This window comes from Amphiura filiformis, chromosome 2, assembly GCF_039555335.1.
Source record: "Amphiura filiformis chromosome 2, Afil_fr2py, whole genome shotgun sequence".
NCBI classification, from domain to species: Eukaryota; Metazoa; Echinodermata; class Ophiuroidea; order Amphilepidida; family Amphiuridae; genus Amphiura; species Amphiura filiformis.
The window spans coordinates 7,467,891-7,483,526 of NC_092629.1; the positions used below are offsets into that span (position 1 = coordinate 7,467,891).

Here is a 15,636-nt window from a genome sequence, read left to right on the forward strand (position 1 = left end):
GTTGAGGGTTTCACAGATTACATCACATAAATGTTCAAATGTTTTCAACAACGAATACACCAAATTAAATTTTAACTTGGAGCTACTGTAAATGTGGTCTATGATTAGCAGATTGAGGCTTTGCTAATATTAAATATGTTTGATGATTTTGCTTATTTCTGTAGGTTTGACGATGCATGCTAGCATTCTGGCATACATGTTCAGTTTAGTGGAGAACAAAAAACTGACAGTGAAGTTAGGAACAAACCAAGTCAACAAGGACAATGAACAATATGTAAAAGACTTCACTGCAAGTTTACTCAAGACAGCTTTCCCACACTTACAAAGGTATATTAGCAAGGAGGGGGGACCTTTGTAGGCACAAGAATACCAAGTTTTCATCAAACGTAAGCAAATTTGCTTATCTGGTATGTTGAGGGTCCATTTCATGCGGCTACCAGGCCCCTGGTGGTTGAAAGTTTCTGGACATGCCCTCAATTGTTGCAGGTTTAAATGTGTTCTATTGATCCCAATAACAATAGAAACCAGACTCAATTGCTGGCCCTACCAGGCAATAGGCAATTGACAGGCAGTTAGGTTTTGAAGCCACCCCTAAACTTGCAGCCTTGAGAGCACAATGTTATCATAAGGTATTTACGTTTGAGAAAAGTTTCAGGTCAACTAGGGTTAACTGTTGGTCATCTGGGATTTAAATTATTGAGCATTAGGTGGAGGCGCCTTAGTGTTAGGTTTGGATATTTAATTATGTTCTTTATTTTCCACCTGGCTTACCGGGGTGGAAAATAAAGAATATAATTAAATATCCAAACCTAACACTAAACAGCGCCTCCCCCTAATGACTTTCATCTGGTATTGTTGGCTTTTAACAGAGAATTCTGAATAATTATGAGAAAATTCTACAAAAAATTATAGTCATATGTGATGCGATCAAGCAAAATCAGTCGGAACTCGGTAATATTGATTTTGAGATATAGCCATGCAAAGGAAATATTTCGTTTTGTTTCCTGTTGTTTTGGAAACTCTTTAATTGCTCATATCTTTGGAACTGGTTGTTCAATTTCAATGGGGTTTCCTGCCAAATCCAGATTTGTAAATGCTTTTTACTATCCTATAAGAAACTGAAAATTTAATATTTCTGAGTTCCGACTGATTTTGCTTGATCGCATCACATATTGCCATCAAAACCTGTTATATAATAGCTATACTACAAGGGAACAAACTGACAGTTTGATGTCCTATAAATAAATGAAATTACTTTTGTTAGGGGGCTGACCAACTTCCCTGCTTACAACGCAAGTGTGAAATGTTGATTCCATCCAGAAAAATCAACTTTGACTGATATTTGAACTAGTTTTATACAAACATAATCAAAACTCTTTGACCCCCATCCTTCCCCCTAATGAAAGGACTTCCATTTACAGGACATCATCAAACTTTTGGTTTGTTCCCTAAGTGCTTAACATATATTGACATATCACTGGAACTGCTGCGAGATTTCATAAATCAGGTGAGCTTTTAATAAAATACATTTGTCTATTTTCAGTGCCCAGATCCGTGTCTTTGTGCAAGGCCTATTCAGCCTGAATCAGGATATTCCTGCATTCAAGGAGCACTTACGAGATTTTATAGTGCAAATCAAGGTGAGATGTCTACCATTTTTATTAAAAAACTATGGGCAGCAGCCGCGGATCCAGAGATGAAAAAATACGGGGCGCAAAATAGGGATGAGATTTCTAGAGGGCGATTGAACCATATGGCATGGCGATCATCGTGTGGCGCTTGCTTGCGACGCAGGGGGTGTCTGAGGGGTGATGTGCCCCCCTCAGAGGTGAGAAACTTTTGCAAAATGACGACCTAATTGAGACCATTTGGTGGACAATTTTGACACTATTATTGTGTAAAATTTGAGTTTGAAACCCGTTCGTGGACAAGTTTTCAATATTATTGTATAAATTCAATTGCTTGCGTGACACAGGTTGGTGTCTGAGGGGATGTGCCCCTTCAGAAGTGAAAATTTTTGCAAAATGAAGACCTAATTGAAGCCATTTGGTGGACTATTTTGACCCTATTATTGTCTAAAATTTGAGTTTAAAAGAGCGGAAAATTTGTGAAATGACCATGTGGGCTCATTTCCCATTCGTGGACAAGTTTTCAATATTATTGTATAGGCCTAAATTGCTTTAAACAAAATGTTCCGGGTATCCATAGCATAAAGGAAAGGGTAACTTCTTTATACATACGCAGGGGGGTGTCTGAGGGGGGATGTTCCCCCTCATAAGTTGGAAAAGTTTGCAAAATGAAGGACCAATTGAAGCCATTTGGTGGACGATTTTGACACACTATATCAGGCCTATTGTGTAAAATTTTAGTTAGATAAAGTTGGAAATGTGTGAAAATGAAGGCCCAATCGAAGCCATCCCATTCGTGGACCATTATTCACTATTCATTAAGTTATTACTTAAAACAATATAGGCCTAAAGTGTATGGGTGTCCCAAACAAAACGGCCAGTTGTTTACGATACGTAGGGGTGTCTGAGGGGGGGAGGGATTTTGCAAAATGAAGGTCCACTTGAAGCCATTTGATGCATCATTTTTACACCATTTAGGCTATATCATTGCTTTAAACAAAAAAAAAGGCCCAAACTTAATATGCAAAATTTTAAATGTTAAACTGGTCCACTGACCATGCTGACACTTTGTAAGACTTGAGACACACAATTAGGCCTACTAAAGCATGCATGGATTGATGTCAGCTTTGATTGACTCCCACGTTAATACTGACTTTGGTGTTATGTGACGGGCCCCAGTGCCCAGAAACCGGGACCCCAGGGGGCTGAAGTCTGAACGAAAAATGTTTAAAGGTTTAACATCGGCGCGTCAGCGCCGCAGAACAGGGGGGCGTCTGAGGGGATGTGCCCCCTCAGAATTAGAAAATTTTTGAAAGTGAAAGCCCCAATGGAGCCATTTGGTGCAACATTTTGACACATTTATTGGTTATTTTCAGAGCATTATTTTTTAACAGATTCCCAATTGCAAGTGAGCCGCAAATTTTAATTTTATATGAACACACATGATCAATAACTCGCAATCAAAGCCTAAATGAAGGCATTTGGTGCAACATTTTTACATTATTATTGGTTATTTTGGAGCATAGGCATCTATTTATAGGAATATTTTCCATTCTCGGAGAATTTGACCGAAAAAGTGGCTATAAAATGCGTTCAAATTTCCTTCAAAATTTGTGAAATAGGCATATGGATCCACTTTTGGGGTGCTTTCCCCTTTTTGATTTTAAGGGATATACTATGCCCCCTGCCCCCACTGGCTATGCCGCTCACTCCCTCTCTCTTCCTTCTCTCTCTCTCTTTCTCCCTCTTTTTTATTTACTCGGGGCTGCAGCCCCAAAGCCCCCCGGCACTGCGCCTGGGCCCTGCATAAGCCTATCAGAGCTTTATATCAGCGGGCTCGCAGTGCTATGATTTTCACATGCTTTTGGGCCGAGGACCTGCCTTCAAGCAATGCCTAAAATAATTACATGCGTAGGCCTATCCTACGCCCGTCCGCACGGGCTTACTCAATTATTTACAATAACCTTTCTCTTCTCTTTTTCTCGCTTTTCTCTTCTCTTTTTCTCCTTTTCTCTTTCTCTCCTTTCCCTTTTCCCGTTTTTTACGGGGGCGCCTACCATCTTTAAGCTATTTTTACGGGCGCGCTACCTCTTCGCCCCCTCTGGATCCGCACCTGGGCAGGAGGTAAATAATAAGCACATCAAAATAAACACTGCTTCTAGAGGTTAATATTTGACTGTTCAGCTGTAAAATAAGTTCTTCAGCTTCATCATAGTTGCTGCTCTGCGTTGCCATTCACTATGTTCCTGTTAACGTTGATATTTAGGGAGCACTACTAGTAGACGTATGTTTCTCTACAAGTAACCACAGACCACACATACATCACTTTCCCAACATTATTTTCCACAACGTTTTTTGGGCCTGTTTTGAGGTTAGGCCCCAGTTCTTCTTTCTTTGTTTATTTAGCCATGAAAAAGGGGAGGGCTGGCTGTGCCCCTGGATCTGCACCTGCATTAGCCTTTTGTTATTTATTTGTTGTTTACAGGAATTTGCTGGAGATGATACTAGTAACTTATTCCTGGAAGAAAGAGAGACTGCCTTGAAACTTGCTCAAGATGAAAAACGAAAGGTGCAATTGTCAGTTCCTGGAATGATTAATCCTCATGAAATGCCAGAAGAAATGCAGGATGAATAGCTTGTCATTCATATATCATGACATTTATAAATTGCGCCTTTTATATATCCTTAAAGGAAGTGTCCGGCAATCACAACATTATTCCTTATAATGTTAGAAAAATAATTATCAAGCACGAATCACATGGTTTTATTTAAAACAAACTCATAGTGACCATAAAAACGAATAAAAACATCCGTTTCTCAACACGCGATATTCAAAATTCCCGGTGCCGAGTGCAATGACGTCCCTAGTAATACAATGAAGGCTGACGACAATTGAACACAAATAACCATATTACGTCATTGCACTTAGACAATTTCGGCGCGGGAATTTTGGATATCGCGTGTTGAGAGCCGAATGTTGTTATTCATTTTTATGGTCACTCTGAGTTTGTTTTAAATAAAACAATGTGATTCGTGCTTGATAATTATTTTTCTAACATATAAGGCATAATGTTATGATTGCCGGAGTCCCCCTTTAAAGCCATGGTGTACTAATTCTGTAACATTTTAATTTTGTTGTTCTTTACTCAAAATGCTGTAATATTAGTAATAAACATGATAAATGTCAGGAAGTGTCCCGGGAAGGGTTCGTTAACCTACAAACACAACAAGTTAGGCTGATTCCATTTAGGTGTAAGTTTGGAAGTGTGTAAATATTACAAATATGCCACAAAATCATTGGAAAAAAACAATTTCATATTATAAGATTGTACATTATGGCTTTAAACAAGGTTACAAAAGTGCAACGTAGCAAATACAAGTGCTTGAGGTATAAGTGCATTTTGAGAAGCTTAATTCTTGAAGGATGTGCAGTGATGTGCGACTTGGCCATTTATATACATGATATAATTCATATAAAGATCTATTTTTTTATAAAATTATTACAAGAATTGGCTATTCCAATTGAGATCCATTGATACATCCTTATGACCCCCAGGGTACTCAGTACAAATAACCATATGGGGACGTACTGCAAATATGGGTAGCATTGTCGGCCTTTTGGTATGTCAATGACCCCCTTTTCTAAGCCAATTTTGGTATATGGATGGGGCCTTTTTTTGGAAATAGCCCAATTTTGCCACAATATAGCCAAACTTTTCAAAATGTCCCCAAAATTAAACAATTTGGGTCAAATTCGGCTGAAAATTAAGTTTTGGTATATCATCGATGGGTCCAAATTGAAAAATTGGTATATTGATGGATCCACTTTCAAATTCTCAGTGGCACACCCCTACACAAACCAAACTTGAGCACCCCACAAGTAGATTTCATATGGACTTGTCTATTTAGCTGAGTACATTGTAGCCCCATTTGAATTTACACACCCTGTGTGGAAGATTAAGAAAGTTGAAATTTTTCCTAAATAAATAAAGTCTTTAAAGGTACATTTTTACACTTTGTCATGAAAAATGGACCATTTTGTCATGTTTTAACACATTCTTGATGTTGCAATAGAAATCGCACGGTCATCTCAAAACCAAGGTCTACCCGCAAACCCGCCCGCAAAGTGTGTGCTATTTGTACGCCTGTCAAATTCATGCTTTAATTACCGCGTACGCATTGCAAAAGCCTTCTGGCGCGTTGCTAGAAAACCGCGAAAAACAAAAATGCACATTTTGCACACGTATGCATTAATTTGCAGGGAGAAATTCGTTTTGGTAGCAAGATGGCAAATCCGTGCAAAGGGCGAATAGAGAATGGTAGTTTTAGTAACTCAATAGGATACCTAATCCTCATATAAATTGTTTTTATAAGCTTTTATATCAATTTTCTTAGTACTAGATTGTTTTGTTTTTTGCTCCATATTTTTACTTGTATCGTAATTTGACAATTGCTGCCTTTGGGTTGGTTGAATCAGGCCGAGGTATTCCAGCTGAAATCCATACCCCCTGTGGAAGACATGACCTCCCACATAGGGGGTGTAGATTTCAAATGGAGTCACCCATTTAGGTAATCCCATTTGAAGGTTATAATCCATGTGTGGAAGATAAGGTCATGTCAAGTTGTCCCATTTGATCAGTAGACATGAATTGTTGAATCCCATTGGTCAAAAGCCAGTAAGTTGATATAGCCATAATGCATTGTATTACGCATAGCTTCACATCACATGCTGTTAAAATGGCGTATGCACTTCATGCTATGATGCTACGTAGTGATAGCCCGGGTCTACAGCAAACATGCTAAAGCACACAAGATTTGTTAGTTCATGTGGGTATCATGATTATTTTTGGGATTATACCAATGATGTATAACAGATATTAAATTTGTGTGGACTAAATGATTAATTCCTTATCCTCATGCAATACCAAAAGTATGACTGGTTTGAGGTTTTATCACGTGAAGCTGTATGCTGAATGTGATACGACCTTAAACTGTGCAGTGACATCTTTTAGTATTGGGCTATACCAGTTAAAATCCACACACCCTCTATACATGACCTTAATCTCCTACACAGAGGGGTGAAAATTTCAAATGGAGTCACTCATTTAAGAGCTTTCAGACTCACTGTGTGGAAGATTAAGGTCATGTATTCCAAAGGGGGTGTATGAGTTTCAACTGGAATAGCCAATTGCATGAACTAACATGGGGGGGGGGTGGCTACCATCATTGTCACAAACTAACTATAAGCCCCTACAACTGTTTTGGTCAATTGTTGTTGTGAACACAAAACTTAATATTTTCCTTGGCACAAACCGTTTTAGACAAGAGTTCTGACAATAGATTGCAGATTTTAATTGCATCGCTTTTATCTGGTAAATTTTCTTCAATTAAAAAACCAAACAAAAACCAAAAAAGAACAACCCAAAGATAGCTGTATTATTACTATTGTACAGTGTAAATTATGTAAATATAATTACATATTTTATTATTTAAATGTTTATGCTTGTATATAACGATATATGAAATATTAAAAAATATATATGTTAATAAGAGTCTATGTTGTTGTTGTTATACATCGTCTGGTTTTGCAAAGACAAGTTTTATGTTTTAATATGTGAACTTATGTCTACAACCATGGCCAAAATGTGTTGGGACACTTATGGAAAACGTACACTATAGTATGACCTTATTTCCGTTATTATTAACGTGATAAAGTGGAGGTTTCTTTGGTGTCAAGCCTAAACACTTTCCTAACACCCCAACCCCCCCCCCCCTTCCCCACCAATCAATGTTGGGTGCCACAAGGCTCGTGTGACCAAAAAAGTCGAATTCAACATTGATCGGGGGAGTGGGGGGCTTATTTACATTACCCTATCAAACCGTCCCAACACTTATGGCCAGCAAGGTACAAAAAATCTAATTTTAAAATGTGTGTTTTGGCCCATATCTCCTCAACCATAGCTTGGATTTTCATCAAATTTTACATGAAAACGGAGAAACTATTTATCTTTTCACTTATATAAAAATTATTGCATTTTCCTCATGTGATTTAGGGATACGGTCACGTTTTATACGCAATATCATGTATTTTACAGTGCGTTCTGAACATTATTAGCCTATGCCAACTACGTATTTTGCGTAAAATGACGTTTTATTTTGAAAGAGTAGTGATTTAATCACCAGAAATACATGATATTTGTTGACAGGAATTGATTGAAGTCTTAAAAGAGTAATTTTGGGAAAAAAAAAAGCTAATTTTTAGAAGAAAAAAAACAAAACTTTAATCATTTTCATCGTTTGCATCAAAAAGCGTATGTGGTATTTGCAACGGTATATCGTGTAAATATAATCATAGTCGGCAGGAGTAGGCTTAAATTACATTTTATGACTGAAATTTATTAAAGCGCTTTCAAAGAAACTTATAGTAAGTATAGAAAGTAAAATATAAGTAACATACAGAAAAAAAAAGAAGGGCGGACATTGGCAAAAATTAATAGAGCAGCGAATATAATATGATGAAGTGATATTGTTCAGTTTTGTCCGATAATAATACGGACAAAATCGAAAAGAAAACACGCCTCTAAATAGTAAAGAATTTTAATATAATCTTACTTTCTTTTTCCTTTTACAAACGTGTATATCGCTCGTTTTTGTCCCAAAATCATTTTACCCCGGCCCAAAACTGAAATATATGTGGAGCACAAATGTCAAAAACACCTGCTATATGATAAATATTCAGTTAATGAAACAAATGCCGTAAAAGTGTGATTTGTTTGACTGTTTATCGTCTTGTCCGGCGATATTTATATACATGCATCTTGAATAGCATTATTTACAGTTTAAGCCTTTAATATAATACAGCTCTGTGGTGCTTTTTACATACGTGTATCTGCCACAGGCACAGTGGACACGGGTTCGAGCCCTGAATTTATTTATATATCTTTTTCTTTTCTTTTTGTTATTATTTTACAATATCCTTCATCATATCATATTCGCTGCTCTATTAATTTTTGCCAATGTCCGCCCTTCTTTTTTTTCTTCTATTTTGTTGCTTCATTTGTGGTAGACTGCATGTAAATTGGGAAAACAAGTGTGCATGGGTTCGATTCCTTTATTTGTTTTTTGATCACGAGATGTTGTGATAACTTTTATTTTCTTCTATAGCTGTAATGTAACATTTTAATTGGTGGAAACAATAATTTTCCATTTTAAAACCCAAGTTTTTGACAGTTAAAGTGACGAATAGTGAACTTAGACAGGGCCAAAATATCGTTTTAAGACATTTTAAGTGACCAGTCCCTAAATTTCAAATGTAGCCATCCAAAAATTTTTTGGTAAAGCCACATAATAAGATCTCTAACTGCTCCAAATTTGGTGTCAATATCATATTTACTTTTTGAGTTATAAGCAAAAAACTGAAATTAGATGATTTTTTTCAACTTTTCAAATACAACCATGGCCAAAATGTGTTGGGACACTTATGGAAAACGTACACTATAGTATGACCTTATTTCCGTTATTATTAACGTGATAAAGTGGAGGTGTCTTTGGTGTCAAGCCTAAACACTTTCCTAACACTCCCGACCCTCCCCCCTTCGCCACCAATCAATGTTGGGTGCCACAAGGCTCGTGTGACCAAAAAAAGTCGAATTCAACATTGATCGGGGGAGTGGGGGGCTTATTTACATTACCCTATCAAACCGTCCCAACACTTATGGCCAGCATTGTAGGGCGCAATGATTTTCATGTTGAAAAATTCTGTGATGTTCAACAAAACGCTGCTTTTTTCATGCCTAAATCATTGGTCCCAGGTGCTGTAGCAAATCAGCAAACACAAAATGTGTAATTGTTAGGATATATAATTAAAGGGTATAAAATGTGTTTTAACCCCATGAGAACTACATGCCGATTGGCCAAAAAGAAGTTTTCATTATCAATTGGACCAATCGGCAACATTATGTTAGAATAATTTCACCACACAAAAAAATTGGGGTGAATTGTTTGCATAGCTCCATTCTGATTGGTGATATCATGTAATTGACCAATCAGAGGCAATTTTAGATTGGCAGGTAGTGCTCAGGGGGTTAAAGGAGTATTTTGTGATTCTATCATCCTCTGTTGATGGCCAGTTTTTGGAGAAATTCACAAAAAAAGCTTATCCAAAATTTCAGTTGATTCCGATTTTGGTTAACTTGCGACATTTTGCAAAAAATGTTTGCCACAAAATATCCTTGTTGTGTCCCCCGTCCAAATACTTGTTTTAGCTGGCACCTATTCATCATTTTCGGCCGATTCGGATGAAAAAAAGTTTCAAAATGCTCAGGAGATTATACCGCATCAAATAAGCTGGTTCCCTAAGAAATATGAAACATCACTCTTTTTTTAAAGGCTGTTTGACCTACCCCTATACTGAGAATAACATTGTGTGAAACAGGTACTGATACGGAACAAACCATTAAGTTCGATAATGTCCTATAAACAAAAGTCCTTTTGCTTGGGGGAGGGGGGTCAAAAAGTCCGATTACATTTATCAAAAACTAGTTAAAATATCGGTCAAAGTTGATCTTTTGAGGTTGGCATTTTCAGTACTTCACACTTACGTTACAGGGAGGGGGGGTCAGCCTCTTAACAAAAGCACTTTTGTTTATAGCATGTCATCAAGCTTTTGGATTGTTCCCTAATATGGTCTGATGACTAGTCAAGTTTTGAGTTGTTTTGTGTGTTTTTTATAAATAATACCATGCAAAAGTGCAGGCACATGCAGAGATAGTTTTACGAAAGTCTGAAAAATACATCAAACTTTACACATTTTTACTTGCGATAACACTTGGTGACCCAGCAAACACACAACGTTTTACACTGTCGTTTTACAGAAAAATTCAAATGGCGGGTTATATAAAGGGCATAAAACATTTTAATAACATTCATAAAACATTTTTGAAAACATGATGTAAAATACTAGTATTCTAACAGAATGTTATTTAGTTGTCGACAAAATATTTTGAAAAACTGTTTGCCCACAATATTTTACAAACATATTCATGATCTTTATAAGCTTTTATATAACCAACATCCAGAATAAACGTTTTAAGAACATTTTTGTGTTTGCTGGGGACCTCTTTCCAAAATGGTGACAAATAGTGCTGCAATACTGCTGATCATTTCTCAAAATTGAATAGCAACTCAAAATGATCTGTCCTTTGATGATTTTATATTTGTCTATGGAGTGATATTTTTTGTCTATGGAGTGACTCTAACTTGAGTACCTCCCCCTGAATGAATACTACCTGTATTTTGTATGCAGTTCTGCTGGGCAAAATAAAGAGTGTGTATGTATACATGATGTGTGTACACCCTAAAAATAAACAAGGACTCAAAATTGATAATATCACTAATTAATGTGTTTTGTCTTTATTTTTGTTGTTGTTGTGATTTTCTCCAAAATGGTTGTTTTACAACAAATCTTTGTTTTTATATTTGATTTGTTCACTCTTTTCCTTTTGAAAAATGTACGCTTTGTACCTTGTGAGTGAATAAACTTAAAGTTATGGAACTTTTACTCAAAGCATTTTTGAAACTTTTTGAAAAGATGGTGGACTTAATTTACATGAATCCCAAAATAACAGAACGACCATAATTCTACCCCTGCTCACATGCTCCTTTACTCGCATCCATGACGAGGGTATAAGTGTAATAGTGTCACATATCACTGTGCCATTGTGACTTCCAGTCACTGCATCCTGCCGAGACTCAAACCCACAAAATTTGGTACAAGTTTTTTTTAATCCTAAAGCTATTTTCAACAATTTGTTTTTGGATTTGTGAAACAAATTTTGTTTAATATAAGTCCATATTACGTTTTGTAGCAAAAAACATCATTATTTAAAGGTTAAAAGGAGTTCACATGGTGAGTTTTTTGAAATTTGTCAAAGATCCATGTCTTAGGATTATTTTCTTTAAAACCGACTCAAGATTTCTCGCGGAAAAACACCCACATCCATCCCCACGTATGACTCCCATCAGTGTGGCAAATTTCTTTTTGACATTGGGGTGGACTTTGGTGAAAATCTGTGAAGCAGAGTGAATCAAGTGTTTTCCCTCACAGAATAACTTTCCACAAACAAATGCGCACAAAATATATTAAATCAATTGTAAGATTTTATATTTAGGTTATGAAAACGTTTGGTATGAAAACACTACAAAAGTACATTTTTAAAATGTCAAAATGTTATTGTAAAATATTTTTTACAAACAATTTTAACCAAATATTTCGTCAACAAATGTTGGAAATTATGTTTGCAGGAAGTTTTCAACAAATGTTTTTGAATGTCATGACAACATGTTATAGCCCTTTTTTTTAAATATAGATGTACCCTTCATGTAACCTGACATTTAAACATTTTTTGTCAACTTTTTCTAACCTTTTGCAAATAATGTCCATTAGTCCGAAGGGTCATTACTAGTCTTAAATGATTAATGTTACATTTTAGGGCAATTTAGGCTAGGATTAGGGTGAGAGATCGGGTTAGTGTTACTGTTAGGGATAGGTTAGTGATAGAATTAGCGTTAATGGCGATGTTATAAGTTAGGGTTATGATTAGGGCTTTGGTTATGGCCAGAGTGAAGTTTAGGCTTATGGTTAGGGTAAGGATTAAGGTTTATATCCAAGTTAATGAGTTTTCGAACTAATGACCCTTTGCACTATTGACCTGTAACCATGGTAACCGAAAAGACATCTCCACATAAATCACAGATCCATGCATAATAAACCAGATAATTCTAGAATGTATTATTTATTGATCAATACAAATCGAGCAAAATTTACATAAAAGTCATAAACTGGTATCTAAATCGGTACAATACAAATTATTAGTTGCTATTGCTTTAGGAGAATTGAGAAGTTTCATAACTTGTTTTTTAGTAGCTACTAGTCGGCACAAAAATAGGCCGCCAGTCAGAATTTCCTGATTATCAGGCTTTTGCTTTATTTTATTCAAAAGGCAGCTCTCTAGTCAAGAATTTTTGGTGTAGAACATCTAGTCCACTCTCTAACCCTTCTGTCTGTCACATTTTCTACAACTAGTTGGTCTTCTGAGTAACAGGTCATTTTAAAATTAAAACAGCCCACTATCGGAAAAATATTTAACTTGTGTACATCGTGGAACAGTTCTACGCTCGTTACTCTGCGACTAATCATGCTAATACACAAGCGTTACATGCCGTACAACGCTATACGAGTCCATATTAGTGAGGTTATCCGAGTACAACAGCTACATGTATGTACAGCCATGCAGAGTATGTTCCACGATGTACACAAATTAAATAATTTTTCTATAGCAGGCACCTCTGAATAGAGAACCCTCTATACAACTACAAGTACAAGTATGAAAACTGGTCTTGGAAAAAAAACACACTGAAAATCAATGTGTTTTTTTTCTTCATTTTTTGTGAATTTGATTCAGAACTAGACTGAAAAACACTAAAAACAAAAAAGAAATGCTGAAATCAGCTAAAACGCTGAAAATTTTCATGCCTGTCTGTAACAAGTCATATTTATGTCAGTGCAAGAAAGTTGTATGTGGAATGGCTGCCTCAGGTTAGAATTTGTAGAATCCAAAAACCCAACAAATTTATTAATCATTAGGTTTTGATATTGCTTCTCATGTGATTAAGTTGCTCCTGGAAGCATCTCAAGTCCAACAACCCTCATCCAGGGATTGAGTTTTAAGGCGTGCGAGTGCGATTCGCACGCGCCGCACGCCTGAAAATACGCCGAGTTTTTTTATTTTTTATTTAGAATGTCCCTGGAAGTTAAAAATGTCCCTGGAAATATTTTTAATTTTTTTTTAAACTTGAAAAAAAATTACAAAAGATTTAAAAAATTATAAATTCATGTTCAAAATAGGCAAATTTATAATTGACGTTCACATTACAACCTATTTATGAAGTAAAGAAGCATACAAAACAAATGCATTTTAAAATCATTCATAGATTATTATGTGAACATAATTTACAAATTTGCCTATTTTAAACAAGAATTTATAATTTTTAAATCTTTTGTAATTTTTTTTTTTAAATTAAAAAAAATTCCAGGGACATTCTAAAGTTCCAGGGACATTCTAGGGACATTCTAAATCCAAAAAAAAAAACTAATTAAAAAAAAAATAAATACAAATGACACTAGCAATAAGTCCAAAGTCCAGGGACATCTATGCAGTATACACCATTCATTACCCCAGAGCTTTTACCATGGCCATTTAAAAAAGTACATGTATGTTGTCACAATTGCTAAGTTTTAGCTGAAAATGAAATCATAGTCATACACCAGTTTTGAAAAAGCACACCTTGGTTTATTTAGGTGTGCGATTTGCAGCACACCTAAAAGCACACCTCGGGTTATCCAGGCGTGCGATTTACAGCACACCTGTCACATTGCAAAACTCAATGCCTGCTCATCAGACTTGACACCTTAAAGCCATATTATATAACATTTCCATAAGAAATAGAATTGCATTTTTTTTGGAATAAAATGTTAGTTTTCACTGTCAGATATGTCCTCTTTTAATTTGGGCCCAAACAGACGAGGCAATACAAAGAAAATTGCTATTTTAATTTAAAACCAGTGCGTATGTCGCCAATGCAAGTCACTCATTCGAACACGAGTTGTGTCAGCTCCATCTTTTGATGTCGCGACAGCCTGCACACCATGTACGAACTGTGTTATGCACATCGCGTATGGGTTCAACTAATAAATTCCATCATAAATAATAACAATGGTTCCTGCAGTTTAGTCAAAATCTCGAATTTTGACAAAACTACAGCACCTAAAGTCTTGATTTTTGCAGGGTATGTTAATTTACTATTTATTTTTTTTTATTTATAACAATTCGGTCAGAGACCAGGCGAGAACCCAATAGTGCCTATGCACTAAATTAAAGGGTGGCCTAATTACACCAAACACAAAATAAAAGGGACAGACAAAAATGGATGAGAAAAATAACTCAAGACAAAACAAATGAGGTGGAGAAGGAGATGGCTAGCACACCTGGTCATTAATGGCAGATTTGAAGGCAGCCAGGGATGGAGATTTGACTACAGTGTCAGGAAGGTAATTCCATAGGGTAGGTGCATATGGGAAAAAAAGATTTTTGAGAAAGGGAGAGACGGAAAACGGAATAACAAGGGCGCAGCTGTTGAGATTCATGAAGGCCAGGGCGCGGGTGCAGTTTAAATGGGTTTGGCGAAGAGCATAGCTTGTGAAGGATTTTGTACAAGTGGCAGAGTGTGGCCAGATCGCGACGTTTGAGAGGAGCGGAGGTCTACTTTTGAAAGTAGATCCTCATGGGAAAGCTTCCATTCCTGCAAGATCACACGGAAGGCAAAGCGCTGGGTGGATTCTAACCGGTTTGTGAGCGTCTTTAAAGAGCGGTTTAAAGGGTGGTATGTGATTGAGCCATATTAAAGGGTTGGATGAACAAGAGCCAGATATAGAGAACGGCGGATATGGAGAGGGGCATTGTGGAAAGATCTGTGAAGGAAGCCTATTGTTCTACGAGCTTTCTTGCAAATGCTATCAACATGGACTTTCCAAGAAAGATTGTTACTGATCCAAATGCCTAAAAATTTAACAGAGCTAACTCTTTCAATGGGCTGTTGATTCATATAGAGCTGCATCTGTGGGTAAGGTTCCTTTTTTGTTGATATTATCATGGTCTTGGTTTTGCTGGCATTGGCTGAGAGATGGTTGGAACGGAACCAGTTATGGATAGCATTAATGTCCTCTTGGAAGCCCGTCAAATCAGAATTGCAAGTAAGAGGCTTATAAAGTGTGGTGTCATCTGCATAGAGCACCAAGGCACTGTCCTGGGAGAAATTAGAAAGGCAAAGATCGTTAGCATAGATAAGAAAAAGAAGAGGGCCCAGGACAGAGCCTTGAGGTACTCCAGAGATGACAGGGGCGGATCAGAAGTAACGCCATGAACCGCTATTACCTGCGCTTCTGTTGGAA

At 36.6% G+C, this 15,636-nt stretch overlaps 1 protein-coding gene across 1 annotated transcript in view; it reads left to right on the forward strand.

The window, feature by feature from the left end:
* LOC140145837 (exportin-1-like) overlaps nt 1–4,628 on the forward strand; it is a 46,278-nt gene extending 41,650 nt beyond the window's left edge. Inside the window, exons 21-23 of the mRNA XM_072167522.1 lie at nt 165–327; nt 1,544–1,640; nt 4,114–4,628. Of these exons, the coding sequence (XP_072023623.1) occupies nt 165–327; nt 1,544–1,640; nt 4,114–4,263 (410 nt within the window). The 3' untranslated portion in view covers nt 4,264–4,628. The remainder of the gene's footprint in view (nt 1–164; nt 328–1,543; nt 1,641–4,113) is intronic.
* Nucleotides 4,629–15,636: the final 11,008 nt, after the last annotated feature.